The sequence below is a fragment of the Urocitellus parryii genome, chromosome 7 (assembly GCF_045843805.1).
Source record: "Urocitellus parryii isolate mUroPar1 chromosome 7, mUroPar1.hap1, whole genome shotgun sequence".
In the NCBI taxonomy this organism is placed as follows: Eukaryota; Metazoa; Chordata; class Mammalia; order Rodentia; family Sciuridae; genus Urocitellus; species Urocitellus parryii.
This window is the reverse complement of record NC_135537.1, coordinates 10,696,271-10,714,575: the sequence shown is the minus strand read 5'-3', so window position 1 is coordinate 10,714,575 and position 18,305 is coordinate 10,696,271. Positions and strand designations below refer to the sequence as shown.

Below are 18,305 nucleotides of genomic sequence, written 5' to 3'. Positions count from 1 at the left end.
ATTCGCTGCTCCTCTTCTATTTCCCTTAAGCACCTGGACTTTGTCACAAAGCTTATTGTTCTGAATTGAAATTATACATCGCTAATATCTCCACTATGCAGTAATCTTTCTGAAGGCAAAGGCTTTGCTCATCTTGTTCCTTTATTTCCACAAGAACACCTATGATACAAACTTGTGGCACAATTAATTGAAAGTGAAATACAGTTAGAAAATAGTAAAGGTGGCAGGTCCATTGTTTCACAGAGGAGAACTAATTAGTGTATAGTTTTTGTGAGAGAAGTCAAAGGGCTCTGGTTTTCACCATATACCATCAAATACTGCAAAGGACAGATGGGGTAATGTATCTTTCTCACTACGCACATTGAAGGGCTGGGTAATATGGAGGAAATAACAAGTTACCTGATGGTTTTAATCATGCTGAGTCCCATTTCGACACAGCAGTGGGCATGGTCCTGGCGGGGCTCGGGAAGTCCAGAAACACAGTAGTAGCAATCTCCCAGGATTTTAATGCGAAGGCAGTGATGCTCCTGAAAGGGACAGAGTGAGAGGGAAAGGGCGGTGTCAGCAGAAGTATCAGTTCTTCAGAAAGCCTGGGGAAAGGTGGAAGAAGGGTTAGGTAGGCTGCATCTTGGGGCCAAGGGTATCCACCAATAAAATGAAGTTTTTTTATTGCTGTTGTTTGGGTCTGAAATGTACCCCCAAGGCTCATGTGTGTATTAAAGGCCTAGTTCCCAGCTTGATGGTGTTGGGAGGTGCTGGGGACTTTAAGAGGTGGGGCCTGATGGGATATCTTCCAGCCACTGGGGGTGGGGGAGGGGTGGCTACACCCTTGAAGGGATCCACTACTTCCCAAGTGCCATGAAGTGAAGAGCTTGCTCCTCCACATGCTCCCTGCCATGGTGCGTTGCCTTGCCACAAGCCCCAAAACAGTGAGTCCAGTCAATTCGGGTCTGAGACTCCTCACACTGTGTGTCGACATAACTGTTTTCTCTTCATAGGTTAATGATTTCAGGTAGATTGTTACAGTAAGGGAAAGCTGACCAAGTATTCTTGGATAAGGGGTTGGGACGGAATGACCTCTGAGATGCCTTCTGGATCTGAAGTCATAGGGACCTATGACTCTCTAGCTCCATGAGGAAGGGGGTCTCCTTGGGGTAGCAGGGTCCCAGGGGAGGAGAAGAGAATTGTTAACTGGTCCCAAGGACCACTGAGAGGACAGCCAAGATGACACACTTGAAATGCCAAGCGGTGTGCATTGTGCTAATCTCATTGAGGGTTTGGGTAACAAATGGATGAGATGAACCTCCCAATAAAAATACATGAGAATCAGAACAGGCTCTGGGCCTTCCCTGTCTGGGTTCGATTTCCAGGGCCTCACCCACCTTCCTAAGTGGCACAGATGCAATCTGCAGGACTCTAGCAGCACCCACAGCCACCTCAAAATTATTTTTAGGAGCTTGGGTTTCCTGTGTCTTCACTACCTCAGTGCGGCTACCTTTGTAGAGAGTTTACCACGAGTTCTGATCAACAAGGGGAACTCAACGCTTTCAGTTGTTTCTTCCAAGATTGCTAGAGGATTGTGGCTGGAGGGGAGCTCAGAGAAGACCTTGTCCACTGGTTGGTAGTGCCCAGGTTTGTGGGGTCCAGGAGATAGTTAAAAAGGAAAATATCAGAGGGCTTGGGGGACTGTCATAAGGTACAATTTAAAAAATTTGCTTAAAAGCCATGAAAAATCCATTAACAAATGCCAAAAATAATGATGCAAATATTCTTTCTAGCCTTATCACTTCATAAAAGCAAGAACACATTAAGAACAACCCATTTAACAGAGACCTTCTCTTTTACTTGAATCTTATAAAAAAGGAAAGACATGATTTTTTTTTGTGTACCAGGGATGGAACCCAGGGGTACTTATCCACTAAGCCACATCCCCAGGGATTTTATTATTATTATTATTATTTTAATTTTAAGACACAGTCTCATGAAGTTGCTTAGGACCTCACTAAGTTTCTGAGGATGGCCTTGAACTTGTGATCCTCCTGCCTCAGCCTGAGAGATATATTATTAGAAAAGATAAATTCTTTACTTAATTTAATTCTTTACTTAAAATAATTTAAATTAATTTAATTCTTTACTTAAATTAATTTAATTTATAAAATCTTATTACATTGCTCCTTTTTTTTCATTTCATTTTGTGCCCACAAGTTAGAATTTTTGTCGATAAAGGAGAATTTGAGGGCCAGTATTTTGATTCTTTAGTCTGATTTTTATAGATCAAAACAGTTTGGAAGGCAAGGTTTGGTGATTTTATCTACGAATGGTCTTTTGAGATCTGTCTCCTTGTTGGTTATGGCCATGGGAAGGTATGAGGGAAAGGGACTTAGGAGAAAATGTTTTCATCTAAAAATAAGACATCTGCATTCTGGTCAACTTTACCAGCTGCTTGAAGCAGTGGAGACGTTCAGCCACTGATACGGGATTTTCAGTCCTTCATATTTAGCAGGTGCCCAAATAATCCATCTGATTGTTGATGTATAATAGAGTAAGGGTGCATTCACTTTTCAATGACAATGACAACCTGGAAGTAGCCTTCCCTGTGTTCAATATTGGTCTCCTTATCTTTTTTCTTGGCACTTCACAATAAAATTTTGAATGTGGCAAGATGAGAAGATAGCACGTTTATTTTACAGATGTGAAAAGTCTCAGTGTGAGGGAAATAAAAAACCTCTTGTCCGGCTGGGGATGTGGCTCAAGCAGTAGCGCGCCCAACTAGCGTGCACGCGGCCCGGGTTCGATCCTCAGCACCACATACCAACAAAGATGTTGTGTCTGCCGAAAACTAAGAAATAAAATGTTAAAATTCTCTCTCTCTCTCTCTCTCTCTCTCTCTCTCTCTCTCTCTCTCTCTCTCTCTCCTCACTCTCTCTTTAAAAAAAAAAAAAAAACAAACAAACAAACAAAAAAACAACCTCTTGTCCCCATAGAAGATGCTTAAAATCACCATCTGGACCAGATGTGATAAAACCACTCCTAATAAATAATATTTTCACAAAAACTGAGGTCAGAGCATTCTGGAAAAACCTAAGTGGGGCCAGGAACGAACGCTATTGGGCATGGGCTATGGGCGTGACTGGCAAAGTACTGAATGTCACATTTATCTCATGACCACCCGGAGGCATGTGGCATATTACAGACAGGAGTTCCAGGAGGTCAGGGTCACACTGCAAATTATAGGCAGAAGTGGAATTCCAGTCCACGCCTGACTGACTTCGGGGCTCCACACTCTCCCTTTGCAAAACTTCAAGAATTATGGCAAAGTCCAGGTGGTTAGAACTCCTCACAAGAATATTTTGGAAAGAGAGGGTGTGAAATGATTTTCTCATCTTCTGGGACAAACATTAGACAATGATATGAAGGTGTTCATGTTCAGGGTCCACTTTTCTTTCAAACCAAAGGTGAAACCTGGTAAACTCCTTGAAAATCTGTAGGTCCCAAATAAATGGGTACTCTTTCTCTCTCTTTCTCTCTGCTTATATAGTATATAGAATATATTTTTCACATAAAACAAAATATACATAATATATACTACATATTTCATATATAGAAATATGGAGAAATATCTAAATATCCACACATATAGGGATACACACACACACACACACACACACACACACACACACATTTGCAGGAAGCCCAGCTTCTTATCTGTCAACTTCTTCAATTTTCAAACACATTTTTCTAATCACTTATTATAAGCTGTGAGATGTCATAACAGGATTTTTCAAGCAAGTTTTTTTTTTCCCCACCAGAAAATTCAAATAAATGCTGCTCAGCTGCTTTGGAAAAAGATATTTAAAAAGAAAAATATAGTCAGGTGAGATTTTCTTGTGGGTTACCAAGTTAATCTTATAATCTATTTCCTCCCATCTTGATGTCTTTGATGTAAAAATCTTGGAACAATCTGAGGAGTTTGCTAAACCACCTATGTAGATAGTGGATAAAATTGGGAGATGCAGGCACCAAATCATCAAAGATCATCATATTTTGGAGGGAGGTAGATGTTCACCTTCTGTGTTAGCTATACCTTTAATGTTTGAATTTTACATAATGAACAAGTATTATTTTTAAAAATAGGAAAAAAAAACTTGTTAAAAAATAAAAAAAGACTCAAAAGCATTAGTGCCACCAATGTTCTTTATAAAAAGAGTTCTATGAAGAACCACTACAGATTTTATGGTACCATCTAATTGTAATCCCACAAGTAAGACGTGGATACACTGTTCTGGTAAAAGTTAAAGCACAGGTGAGGTTTCTGTCCCCTTGGAAGGCCCCTTGTTCTCAAATGGGCACCCTGGCAGCCCGCTCCCTGTCCCTCCCCAGAGGCTATGGACACAACTGCAGGCACATTCTTTACATCTGAACTATTCTCCTTGCTCTTTAGCCATATATTTGGCATACTATGTTTCTAGATCTGAAATATGATATTTTTCATGCAACAATATGTCATGAAACATTTCTGTATTGGTATACAAGATGTTCAGTTTCATTAGGGCATTGATTACTTTTGCATAGCGATAAGTTTGTTTCTTATTTTTACAAATTGACATTGCTTCCCATTTTGATGGAAAATTTTTTAAAAGGTTTAAGGTAAAATGATGGCAATAGTATAACAATTAGTGTGTCATTTGTCTTAAGGCCTTCATAACACCTTCCTGATTTGGATGGGGAAGGGATAAGTAAAGGCTTTACTTTATTAAAAAAAGATCAAAAGCAAAAGTTACCAAAGTGTGTCGAGGGAACTATAAAAGGTGCTCTATGTCACAGACACTGAATTCAATCAAATTAAGAAGAACTTTCATAGAAGACTTTGAAGTTACCCCTGTGGTTTAATAATGCAGTGAATATAGGGTACGGTGTATGCCATTGACAGGTGAGATGGGTTTTCTCTGATCTCTCTGTAGCAAAAATCTATAGCAAAGGATCAAGACAAGGCAACCAGGGAGCATTTAGAGCCACAGAATTTTGGTGTTAAGACACACACACACACACACACACACACACACACACACACACACACACATACACAACTGCAAATCTGAACCCTGTTCATACAAAAGCAGAACTTGTAACCCAGCTGATGAAGTAACTTGCCTAAGGCTAGGGACAGAATAGCTGTAAGTTTTGTCATTCCAAAGTGAGTAAAACTATTCTTACTGCAGTTTCTCAAATCTTTCCAAGGACAGTCCCCTGTAATAGTAGGTACTGAGGCACCTGGGGCTGAGGTAGGGGTAGTGGAAAGAGGGTTGGATGTGAGGTATGTGAGGATATAGGAATACTGATTTTGAGCTGGTCTGCACTAAGACACTTCACCTGCACTGTTAAACTTTCCATCCTTCAAATTATAATAGGAAATGAAGACTCAGCTGAACTGCTCTGGGTCATCTGAATCAAGGGTACACTTGAATCTCACCCGCCATGCTGCATGTGTGAGCAGCAACACCTTTTTGACGTCTTGTCCTTGTATCCTCCACTTGCCTGGGGAGTGGCTTAGTGATTAAAAGCAACCTCCTATGCTCAGTGGGCTTGGGTCTTAATCACACGCACACACATACACACACACACACACACACACACACACACACACACACACAATCTCCTGAGGCTTCTGGATAGATCATTTTACTTCTTTGAGACTCAGACACTTGTTTTGTAAGATGGGAACAATAAAGAGCAGATTGAGGTCACCCAGGGAAAGCACTCAGCACAGGACAACACATCCCCCAGGGATCACCAAGTTTAATATTCTTATCAAAACTAATAATATGTTGACTCCATGATATGTCTCTGTTTAATTTTACTGACATTTTTTTCATTAAGATATTTTCACTAGTCTCAAGCCCCAGATGATAGATGGTGACTTCTTGAACCCATTGGTACTTGGTTGGCTGTGTGTCCCCACTTCACTCCCAGCCCTGCAGGCTGTAAAGGATCACCAGAGTGAAAAAGATCAAGCTACAAAGTCCCCATCCCTTAAAGTGCTGCACTCTACCCTCTGAGATTTTTTTCTTCTTGTCTTCATCCATCTCATTTCTCACCAGAGCTCCTGTGCCCTTTACATGCTAGCAAGCTTGAGCTTCTTTAGTTCTCTAAACAAGCAGTGTGTTTTCACAGTTCTCTGCCTTTGCACAGTGTCTGAGCCTAAAAGGCACTCATCTAATCCTACGCCAGAAAGGCTCCTGCTGTGGCTCCTGGCCCAGCCTGCATGGGGCTTCCTCTCTGGATGCTGCCAGATTCCTGTCCACCCCTCAAGTATGGATGACCCCTTCCTAACCCCCAGGACATCTGTATTTATTATTTCATGGGATGCACTGCTGTGATGATCATTGTCTTATTCCCTTGCCAGACTCTGAGCTTTCTGTGGGAAAGGACTGCCTTTGTCTTCCCAGAGTCTTGTATGGTGCCTGGCACACGCAAATACTCAATAAATGTTGGTTGAATAATGGATTAAATTTTACTTTGCCACCTTTTCTCTGGGTCTGTGGGATTTACGATGGCTCCAGAAGTTGACTTTGATCTATCCCTCATCAGAAGGCTATTTTTGTTCATCTTTACATCTTTGAGAAAAATATTCAGAACCATAAAGAATGAAATAATTCCATGTAACTAATACCAACCATCCTCAATGCATAATCAAAAGAAAGGGTATACCTGCTTTTCCCCAAATGTCTAGTCCTCCAGGTAAACTCCACTACTGGGCAGAGACCTCAGTTCCACCTCCTCCCTCTCCGGACTCCTGTCTGATGGCTGTCCAGGAGCTTCAGCTGGCAGTTCGGGTTCCTTGGCACCCCCCGTTTGCCTTTGGTTGACTCTTCATGGCTGTTTACCTTTCACTTTCCCTCTAGGGTCTCTTGTACTTTGTCCACATATACAGAACAACATCTTTATTCTTATGCTCTCCTCGGCATAAATCAGACTTTCCTGATTTCTTCACCTTGCTAACTAGTGTATACACTATGTACAATAACAACTTCCCTTTTGCCAAATGTGTACAGTCATGAAACCACCACAATCAAGACACAGAGCGCTACATCACTCCCTAAGTCATCCCTTTGCTGCTGTGATCGCAATCCACACTCGCCCAAGCCAGCACGATTGCAACACTTACTCTGTTTCCTGCCTCTGTAATTTTCTCTTTCACAGACTGTATCATAAGTGGAGTCACAAAGTTATCTACTTTGTATCTCATGTCTTTCACTTGGCATATTGCATTTGACAGTCATTGATGTGCATGGATCAGTGGATCATTCTTTTTTTTTTTTTTTTTAATAGCTGAACAGTATTCTATTGTGTTTGTTTATCTCATTTTTAGGATTCAGCTTATGAGTCACTTTCTCCAGGAAGTCTTCTCTGATCTAAGGGTTACAGGTTGCCTCTGTGTTTCCACAGCACCCAGGCTGGCTTTCTTCCTGGCACACGGCACACTGCACTACCTATTTATGTACTCCTGGCCAGAGTCAGCTTCAGGAAATGAAGAGGTGCTTTCTTCATTCCCATGTCCCCATCAGAGAGCACTAGGCGCAGCACCTACTAGCTGCTTAGAGGCGAATATGAGGGGATGGATCTCCTTGGAGTGAGGCAACCTTGGAACAGGACATTTGGTATTCTAAAACTGAACTCCCACTTGATGCAGTCTTAATTAATTCTCACTACAGCCCATGAAGCTGGCACGATTGTATACACTTCACAATGCAGAAACTTAGGTTATTCCAATGAGAGCCCAGAGCCCACTCTAAATTACAGTGTGATAATGCTATCCCTCAGGAACCCGAGTGGCTTCAGGATTAGAAATATATGTTTTGATAGGAAACGTTCATCTCCTTTCATTTGTTTTCTATCTTAGCTTTGATTAGGCCAGCTGAAAAATGAAGGCAGTGTCTGGTTGGCTAAAACAAAGCTGTCAAGTTAGGTTGAACAAAATGGTGGTGGGATGGTCCAGCAGATTACAGGGTCTTGAAAACAGGCAATTCATTGCAGATGGCTGGGGTTGGCTAGGAAACTGCAGGCAGCCATCACTGTATGCAGGAACACCGATCCTGCAGCTGGATGGCACCTGGCCACGTGCAGGGGGAAATAATGATGAGGGAACGGAAAACAGAACAGACCAGCATGACTGTCACTCAATCAGCTGTCTCTCAATTGGGAAAATTAATCTGACAAACCTCCCACCCGAGACCAATAAATAACTAACATCAGTCCCCAGAATGTGAGAGGGTCAGGGGTCCAGGCCCGGGGACAGAATGCAGAATGGTAATGGCATTGGTGATGAAGGCTGAATCTTTCTCTTCCCTCATTCCACATGCAGTACCACACTCCTACAGAAGACTAGGAGGGAATTAAATTCAACTCACATGGGCCAGTCGATCAAATCTGGCAAAGAGCTCGTTGAGCATCCTGACCAGCTCCTGAGCGGACAAGGTCGTAGAGAGGTTGGTAAATCCTTTAACATCTGCAAAAAGAATACTAAACAGGGAAGGGGTGGGGGTGGGAGAAAGCATATTAATATTTTAATCTGTTCTGGGAGAAACATCAACTCCATCCAAATAAATCAAATGTCTTTGTGGTCTGAGATTTTTGCTCTTCCTGCCATGGGAGGCAGGAGGAATGTCTTGGTATTTAACAAATATCTCAGCAAGGAGAGGCTACTCAGGTGATCAGGAAGGACAGTGGGTCAGCTGAAGGTCCTTCTGAGTGGGATGGGGGATGTAGGCAATGCAGACTCCAAAGGAATTGTTCAGTGTAAATAAATGGCTTTGTGGTGAAAAGCACAATGAAACTTCATGGGTTATGTCTATATTTTTATAAAGAACAGTAATGTAGATGCCATGAGCACATTGCAGAACAGACTCCAGGGCTGGGGCAGAACACAGAAGCTCAGCAACTCAAGCTCAGTGACATGTACTCTACCCAACATGGCAGGCAAATAGTTAAACTTTCTCCAAAATGTGAGCCCTGCTGGCAAAGTTGGCAGGCTTCAGACAGAATGATCAATCTCCAAAAACTCTTACATTTTCATAGGATTTCAGCAAAGTGATGACTTATTCTACACTTATGGCTTGGTAGAAGGGCAGGAGCAGCCCTCAAGAGCCTCCCAGAGCCTGCACTGCATGGGTACCATCTTGGCTGATCTCTCAGGTTACTCTGTGAGGCAGGCACAGTGCTCTGCAGTCTGGATCTAAGGACATGAAGCTCAGAGAGGCAAGGAGACTTGCCCACATCTCACCGGTGGCCTGTGATATAGCTGGGATTGTCCACTGAAGGACACTGCTCCACTCACCTCACCATCACCTCAGGGACCTCTCAGAGGAAGGATGGGATCCCAAACAGGATGCTATGCTTTATCATTGCTCACATTTTAGCCTCTCTGAAACTTCAGAGGTTTCTTTATATACCTGTGTCTTTGTCCATGCTGTACCTGGTCTTTAGAACAGCACTGTCTCTTTTTGGTATCTATTAAAATCTATGACCTCATTCACGCTATGACTCTATATTTATGGAGACCTCCCTGGACATGGCCAGCCACTCCTTCACTAGTCTCCTGCCTGCCTATGCCCCGCTGTCAAGGCATTTAGTGGAGTAGAGTCATGTGTGCCCAAGTGTGTTCCATCTATTATGTAAATAGAAGGAAAAAGTTACCTCTGGGTCCCACCTACCCAGTACACAATTTGTCTGGCCTTATTACACCTGTATCCTGAGTCCAGTCAACAGAAATGCCAGAATTAAGTTCTTTTCAGAATGTGGGTTTGGCCACCCCTGGCCTCTCCAGGGGATTGTCAGAAATGCAGAATCTGAAACCCCTCCCAACCCACTCATCAAAATTTGCTTCAATAAGAGTCTCCCTTGATTGATGTGCACGTTATGGACATAGAAGCACTGGTTCGAGTCAGAGCTGTACGTTAACCATTTGGTGGTTGAAAGGACAGAGGTCAAGGCTAGGGACTTTTCTCCAGCTGCCACGAGACATTAGGCTTAAGGTCATCAGGTCTCTTGATTCTTGCTATAAACTTGTTGTCTTCCGAGTGGAATGGAACACACCCTTTGCTGACAGGAGGCACCAAAATCAACACTTAGAAATGCACTAGAGACAATTTTTAGGGAAGGGTCATCAAAGAAACACACACACAAACTAAAAAAAGCCACAGAAGAAAGAATGAAGGAGGCGGGTTGCTGTGAAGAGGGCGACAGCACTGGAAATAATTTCAAGACTGTTCCCCACTCTGCAGCAGTTTGCTTTGGGGGCTGGGGAGGGGGTGTAGCAGCCGGTCTGGCTTTGTTCTCAGACAGGGCTCAGGACCATCCTCCTCTGCTTTGCTTTCCTTGCCTCTGGTCTTATTTTAGCACCCAACAGCTTGGTCTTGGGCAGAAGAGCCCCCTCTGCCCCTTGTGAGGTTGTCTCCCCAGCACTGAGCCCCAACAGTGGGCATCTTGCCACTGCCGCCCCTAGCAGAGCCCTGGTGGTGGCTGCCCCCTACCATTCTTCTCCCTTGGAAACCGCTCTTCTGGCCTGGTGCAGGAGGCAGGGCAGGAAAGGGGATTTTAATTCAGAGTGTTGTGAACTTTGGAACAGGGTCTGCAGAGTAAGATGTTTAAAATACATTTTCAGGCTTGCAGGGACAGAAGTAACTTGGGCTGTTTGGGACTATAGGAAGCACAGAAAGAAGGACAAACACATTGGTTGTGGCACTTGATGGTGTGGGTGTGTGGGATTGTTATTATTATTTTCCTTTTTGAAGGTAGTTTGTTCTTCCCTCTTTCTCCATGGCGACAGGCATTTTCATCTGCCATTTATATTATTTTATTTTTATATATTTATATAACACATATACATTTATATCTTATTTATTTATTTTCTTCCAAAAGAGCCATCCAATTTCTGATCTCTCTAGGGACCGGCCTTTATCATCAAGCCACTTTGCCAACAAAGAAGGAATATGGAAAGTCATCAGCACATACCACAGCTCTGCCCTCACTTATGCAAAACTCATGTCTTTTAAATTTTCTTTTTTTCCATTTGGCTGACCCTTTCAGATAAGGACAATGAGGATCCCTTCTTCCAGAAAGACTTCTCTACCCACCCCAGTTGCCCCACTCCCCACTGCCCTGCTCAGGTTTGCCTCTTCTTACAATCAGCTAGCACTCTGCCTTCTTAATAGAATTGCAGTGTTGATTGACAGGTGCTACTGTTAGACAACTGGTATCCATGATCTCCTATTTTCTACGGAACAGATCCTAGCTCTAGGGTGCATCTCTATTGGACTTGCTTTCTGACAAAGAGCTGCTTGGCAACCTCAAGCACCCACATCAGTGCTGTTAAGTGCCTACTAAAGGGTTGTGTCAGAATCAAGATTGCCATAGGATGGTGCTTTAAAATGTGAGTCCCTGCATCTCAGGTGTGAAACCCTTAGAGATGCCAGAAAGACTTGTTCTTCCTTCCTACCAATGTTGGGAAGGAAGGAACTGTATATGTTGTCATTTTTTAGAACCGTTCAATATGTGGACTTTTACCCAAGATTTGGGAAATTTCCACATTAAGATGTTTGGTAGGAAAGAAATATGTTATTAGGGTATAAGCTGAAAATCCAGAAGCCTGCTCTCCCAGCACTTTCAGAAAATGACTGGGCTTAGCCAATGAGCTCATCTGCCCTAGGGCTTAACATGAGGTGCAAAGAAGTTGCAGGGAGCAGACAGTGAGAGTAAGGAAAGGCAGCCATGTCCAGTTTCTGCAGGAGGAACAGCAGCACCCTGTGTCAGGGGACAGAGATGAGCAGCACAAGCAATGAGCTGTTTGGAGACAGTGGTGGTGGCATGCCAACTGCCTGGTGCTCTGGTGTGACTGGCCTTGTGGCCTGGTTTTACTCCAGCCCAGGTCCCAGCCTGCTTCTCCATGCTCTCTTGTGATTCTGTAAGCGGCCACACAGCCTTTTAATATACTTCTTTTAAATCAGCCAGGGTTGGATGCTTTGGCTTACAACTAGGAAACATGTCTGAAACAACCTACAGCGTGTCTGGCTCAACGAGATGCTGACGCCTGTGTTACGTACGCATCTTCAAACATGTAGTCTACCTCAACCCTTGCACAGTGGTGATTAAAACATCCATCTACAAAGAAATATCCTGAGACTGAGTTAAGCACACTGCCTAAGTTCTCACAGCAGACTTAAGACCCTGAAGCTGTTTTTCCTCACTATGGAGTCTACCCTTTGATTTTCAGTATAAGCCAGGTATAGTGTATTCCTGGGCACACAGAGACACTCAGGGTCAGATGGACTGATTACATGGATGATGGATGGGTGAATGAATGGGTAGGTGGATGAATGACTGGGTGGGTGAGTGAGTGGGTGGTTGGGTGGATGGATGGGTAGTGCGTAGAGGGATGATTGGTGGATGGATGCCAAATGGAGGATGGTTGGCCAGCAATATGTTTGCAAAGGAAAAGAAGTTGTAGTCTCTGTTTCAAGTTGTTTTAAAGATTCTTGTGAGGAATATAAGGAGGAAATCCATGTGATTATACCCGAAGCCTCCAGACTGCATTTTGAGATTATTTTTCCAATTGTAGTCTACAGAGCTTTTTCCTTTCCCACTGGATATGTAGCAAGCCTCCTCTAGGGGAGCCAGGCAGTAAGTAAACTAGCAAATATAATCAAATTTTCTGACATTCTTCTGCAACCTCAATTTGGAAATGTAAAACTCTGATGAATAATCACCACTTAATGAATTAATCAGCCAAATGAAGAAAGGCACTGACATTCATGCAGACAGAGTCACAGCAGGACACTGAGAGCAGCCAGGCACACACAGAGAGAACCAGGGAGAACCAGGACGAGGGCTCCGAGCTTCTCACCTGACGTTCTCATAGCGGTGGATATAGATGCGGTGGAACTGGTGCTGCAGGTGCTCATCCTCCACATTGGTCATGTCGTTGATCATTTCCAGGACCACAAACCGAGGGAGCACAGATAGCACGAGCCGCTCCTGGAAGAAGCAGGGAAGAGGACCAGTTCCATTAGTCTGGCTATCGAGCACTGATGGGTGGGAGGAGGGTGTTCTTCAAATGTGTTCTGTCCCCTCTCACCCCATTCTCGAGGCTCTTTAAGAGTGACTCTACATGAAGGCAGCAGGTGGGATATTCCTATGATATGGGCTAACAGTGTTCAATGAGATCTCAGAGAAAGGTCTCATTGAACATCCTTCACCAAGGAGGATAGGGGAGAACTTCATGAATGAGGGTCCCTGAAAAATGGGCATGATTTCAAACATTTTTTTACTAAATATTATATTCATTTGATGAATATTTATTGAAAATATTCTACATTGAATTTCAGTTCTAGGAATAGCAACAACAGAAGCAATGAGAGAGGGAAGACCCTAGAGGGTCCGGGGTGGCATACCTGGATTGCATCCTATAATTGACCTTGTACGTGGCTCTGAGAGCACACGCTGTGGACCAGCACTGAATCAGGGAGCTTCCTACAGTCTCTTGTGCACTTCTCCATAACTATGGTAGGGATGTCTCACTGTAGATTAGCAAAAGAGGAAACTAAAGACCAGAGAGGCAAAGTCACTTCCCAAGGTCACATGGGAAGGAAGCACCAGTGTCTGGCCTATCAGACTCCAGAGTTTCTGGAAACGTCTCCTCACCTTATCAGAGGAATCTGTTTCTGAAGAAACATTCCTCAAAGCCTAATTCTCCAAAATTGGAAATCTAATTACCATTGAAGTTGGAGGAGCATGAGCTTGTCTATGGTTAAACAAAGCTGCATGTGATGCTCAAGGATTTATTTACTTGAACGCTTTAATTTCAGCAAATGAAAATCAATCAGTGTAGTACTGTTAAAGAAAATGGATGAAAATATGCAAGTGATGCCCAGAATTTTCACCATTTTATATTCTGTATACTAAAAGCACTTTTTTGAAAGAAGTTGAGGAGTTTTATAACTGCAAAAATGACACCATGGTGGGTCTTCTTTTATGGAGCTCGGCTGCTTCTTAGACTTATGGACACTGCATTGGATCTCACGATGAGAAGAAATTTGTCAGAAGCACATAAGCAAAAGCAATCCATACAATGCTACCAACATGAATCAATGCAAGTTACTGATGTGGAAGGAAATCCACAGTATATAGCTAAGAATAAGATATATGGATGGCGTGACCCCAATCACGTGCTGCATACTGCACACCTAATTAGTCTCCAGGGGAGTGACTAGATTACTAACAAAGTATTGTCTTGGTGAACAATTTTTTGATATCTTTGCTTTCTTCGTAATGTGATATTTTTACAATAAATACATTTTTTTTCAGAAATAATACAATGATCTTATAGTTAATTAAAGAAAAATAATTCATCTAAAGTTTAAATCCAGGAAACCAGATGGTTGTCTCTGTGGATCACACAGTACAGCTCTGCCTGCCTCCTGGTTAATCCTTGTTTTCTCCCTGCCCTCAACACACTGTAGGATCCTGTAGGGAGGGAAAATCCTGACCACCTTGTGTCCTCTATGCTGCGTAGATCATGCACTATTTATTGTGATACTGAGCATGTCACCACAGTGCGTGCCACAGTCCCTCCTGCCTGGGATGCCCCAATTAGCACACAGACTCCTACTCTTCTTCAAATCTTAGGGCAAATCTCATTTCCTTGCTGAAGGGGATTAGTCATTCCCTCCACTATCATGTCCCTTTGCGTGGATCTTTCTCAGCATTTGTGACACCACATGGTGCCAGTCTATTTAGGTTTCAGTTGGTCAACTGAGCTCTTTGAGTTTATCTTTTTATATTCGAGGCCCAAACACAATGACTGGCAAAAAGAGACTTCAATCAATGTGTAAGTAATGAATGAGCAAACAGTGTCCAGTCTGCATAGGAGACACTAGAATAAATCAAGTGAGCCTGTAAAGGGCCGTTAACCTCAAATGATTTCACACCAGTAGCCGGGAGGGTTTTGAATCTCACCAATTACTAGGTCAAGATTTTCATTTCTGAACTCCCAGTCCTGAGGTGGCTGCTAGACTTAGTCAAGGGGACGGCTCAGAAGCCCCTTCCCTTTATGTTGGAGCTGAATGCTGCAGCGGCTTCCAGGGAAAGCTGTGGAATGACCCCTCCTGGAAGGCACCTGGGGGGCAGCAGGTCCATACCTTTTCTCTGCATCGTAACACGCAGGAAATGTTATCATTAGGGAGCAACAGCATTATGTGGGAGCACACACAGCATTCCCCTGAGGCCACAAAAAGATGTGAACCGATCTGCTTATAATGGAGCATGATTTATATGCAAGTGGGTGGTGAAAACAGCCATTTCAAGGGATTGAAACGCCCAGTTTATTAGTAATCACAGATAATTGAAAACATAATAATAAACATCGCTCTCTTTTTTTGAGGCCTTACTGCCAAAGTCACCTTCTCATGGCGGCCTTCCCTTAGGTCCAGATCCAGGTGGCCATGTACTCCTGGCTTATGGCTTAGTGGGCTCCTTTCATGTTTTATTGATTTTTTTCTTCTTCCTGCAGCCATCGTCATTTAATTTTCTATAGGTTTCACTTATTTATCTTTTTGTTTTTTGTCTGTCTATCCCATTTGGTCCAGGAGGGTGCACATTTTATCTCTTGTTCAGCACAATAATGCTGGTGCTGAGAAAGATACCTGACACTTATTAGGCCTCCCGCTCATGTTAGTTGTACGGTTTCTATGATAAAAAAATTATTTAATTGACTTGTTTTTAATCTTTTGTTTCACAAAGAATAATTGCAAAGTAAGAGTATATAATACTATAAATTTGAAAAATAAACCTTATTATACTATTAGTTATTAAGATATTAAACTAAACCGAAATACATATTGACATAAGGTAATGTGTTGTTCTCTCTTTGAATATCTTTCTGGAAGATTTCACAGATACCATCACTTTATCTGCCTTTTGAGTTAGTAAGTACAATGCTGATCCATTGCCAACAACAACGTCCATGATAGTTTTCCTGCTTACAGGCAAAGTGGGTAGTGTAGACACACATTTCACACATTCTTCATTTAACATTCTGCCTTATGAAAAATTTATCTTTATATGAAATTTAAAAGAAAGTAAAGTAACTGCAAAACTATAATTTACAATTCCTATAACAATACCTGAAGGTAAGCACTGCAGTAGGTAGTCAGTCAGCACAGTGTGGGGCAGGGTAGAACCCCAGGCCTGCCTTGCCAGGGGGAGACACAGATATTAATCAAACAGGTTAAACAAACAGATTACTACCTCTGCAATGAATCCCAAGGAGAAGACATGCTCAGTGAACTCAGGCCACAATAGAGGATTAACTGGGATGGCTGATTAGTTGAAGCATGTATGTATGCATATATATGTGTGTGTGTGTGTGTGTGTGTTGTATGTGCACGCATGTGTGCTGGTGGGTGTGGGATAGCATACTAAGAAGAGAGAACAGCATATGTTGGGCCTGGTAGAAAAGAAGGCACAGCATGTTTGAGAAGTCAAAATAGGGGCCATGGCTGGAGTCTAGTTGGGTACAGTGAAGTGGCATGAAGTGAGGGGACACAGACAGGCAGAGCCTTGTTGATCTTCATTCTGGGAGTGATGGGAAGCCACTGAAGTGTTTTGCTCAGATATCAAAGACATGATCAGATGTTTTTATAAATATCATTTCAACTGGAATATTGAACAGAGTAGATTCAATGAAATGGTGCTTATGAGGAGAGAGAGGCATGAAAGCAATTAAATGGTTAATGCAAAACATCCAGGCAAGAGATGAAAACCACTTAGACTGAGATTATGGCAGAAAATGTGGACACATTGGAGGGGTATTTGGGAAACCTGTATGAGGGTATGAAAGAGGGCAACAGGGATATCCAGGAGGACTTCTGGGTTTTTGGATTTGTCAAGGATGGGAGCAAATGGACTTCCCAGGGACAGGTCTTAAACTTCCCTCTGGAGTGGGGAGAGGAAGTGAATGTTAGGGATGCTCTGTGGAACTTCCCTACATTCTCCAGTGCCAGATGTCACCAATGGACTCCAACACTGACTGTAGCCCAGCTTTAGAAATAGGCTGAAGGCATTACTGGGTGAATGGAATGAATGAAGGGAGTGAAACCTATTTATTAGTCATCCTTGAGCTATTGTCATCAAGCAAATCGGGGTCCTTGGCTGACCTTTTGCTCCTGCTTGTCCAACCTTAGGCTGCATGGAGAAGAACAACCACCTATGCACAGGCGAAAATGGTACAGCCCAAAGCAGCTTGGTGGTGCTCAGAAGGGGGGTGGGTATCTCCCTTCCCCCAGGGATGAAGGCATACAGCGGATGAGCCAGCACCAGACCTTACACTGATGGTGTATGGTGTATACAAATTTCAAGTAGGGGACAGGTGAGAGCCTATCTGCGAACAACCTGGGAGTGGGAGGTGGCGCAGGAGTCAGTGAGTGGAAACCAGGGAAGGCCAGAGTTGGGTCATGTGACTGTATGGCCAGGGCTTTGATGGCTCTAGTCAACACAGCTGTGGCAGGCTGCTCCCACAGACTGCTGACATAGTTCTGGTTTTAACACAGTTCCAGGTCCTAACCATGCCATTTCCTGAATTTAAACCCTGAAGTTCTTAGAAGAATAGCCAGGCCTCTTAGAAACCTGCAGATGACTGCTTCAGGTTCCAGTTACTTCTTACCCACTCTCCTGCTCCCCCGCTCCTGGCTAGTAACACAAGGAGGGTCTTTCCCTTCCTAAAAATCCCCCGTCGCATTCTTGATTGCGAGTCTTCTCACCTGCCCTTTGGGTCTCCACTCTGAGGTCACTTAATGTCCCATCCTTCATCAGATCTAGGTGCTATTGCCCTGCCACATAGACTCTTCTGTCCCTCAATTTCCCCTCTCGAAATGCTCATCACACACTGGGTTGTCTGTCTCCCTGACGAGACTCTGAGTGCTTTGAAGACAGTGACTTCATTCCGTTCCCCTCTGGATCCTTGGCGACTTCCTCAGTGTTTAAAAGCAGTAAGTGCTAAATAAATATCTGCTGAACAGGCTGGTGAACTCCTGAAAGGCAGAGCTCATGTGCAGCTCAAGACTGCATCCTCCATGGGCGTCAGCACCACCCCCGACATAGAAATTTCCAGAACTATCTGTTACAGTCTCTAAGTGGCAACACAAATTCCATCCTCAAGTGTCATGTCATCGATGCTCTCAGGAGGGATTTTGAAAATAAATTTTTGTAGCAAAATTCTCCCAACACTTGGGCTTGCCAGCCTCCAGCCATTTGTG

General features: G+C 43.3%; 1 protein-coding gene across 3 annotated transcripts in view; it reads right to left on the bottom strand.

Annotated features, from left to right (window-relative positions):
- The window catches only part of Adcy8 (adenylate cyclase 8), a 212,775-nt gene that overhangs the window by 120,737 nt on the left and 73,733 nt on the right, over positions 1–18,305 (bottom strand). For all 3 annotated transcript variants that reach the window (XM_026407468.2, XM_026407475.2, XM_026407480.2), the window contains exons 3-5: positions 12,899–13,029; positions 8,409–8,520; positions 400–527 (exon numbers count right to left, since the gene is read on the bottom strand). In XM_026407468.2, coding sequence (XP_026263253.2) covers positions 400–527; positions 8,409–8,520; positions 12,899–13,029 — 371 coding nt within the window. The remainder of the gene's footprint in view (positions 1–399; positions 528–8,408; positions 8,521–12,898; positions 13,030–18,305) is intronic.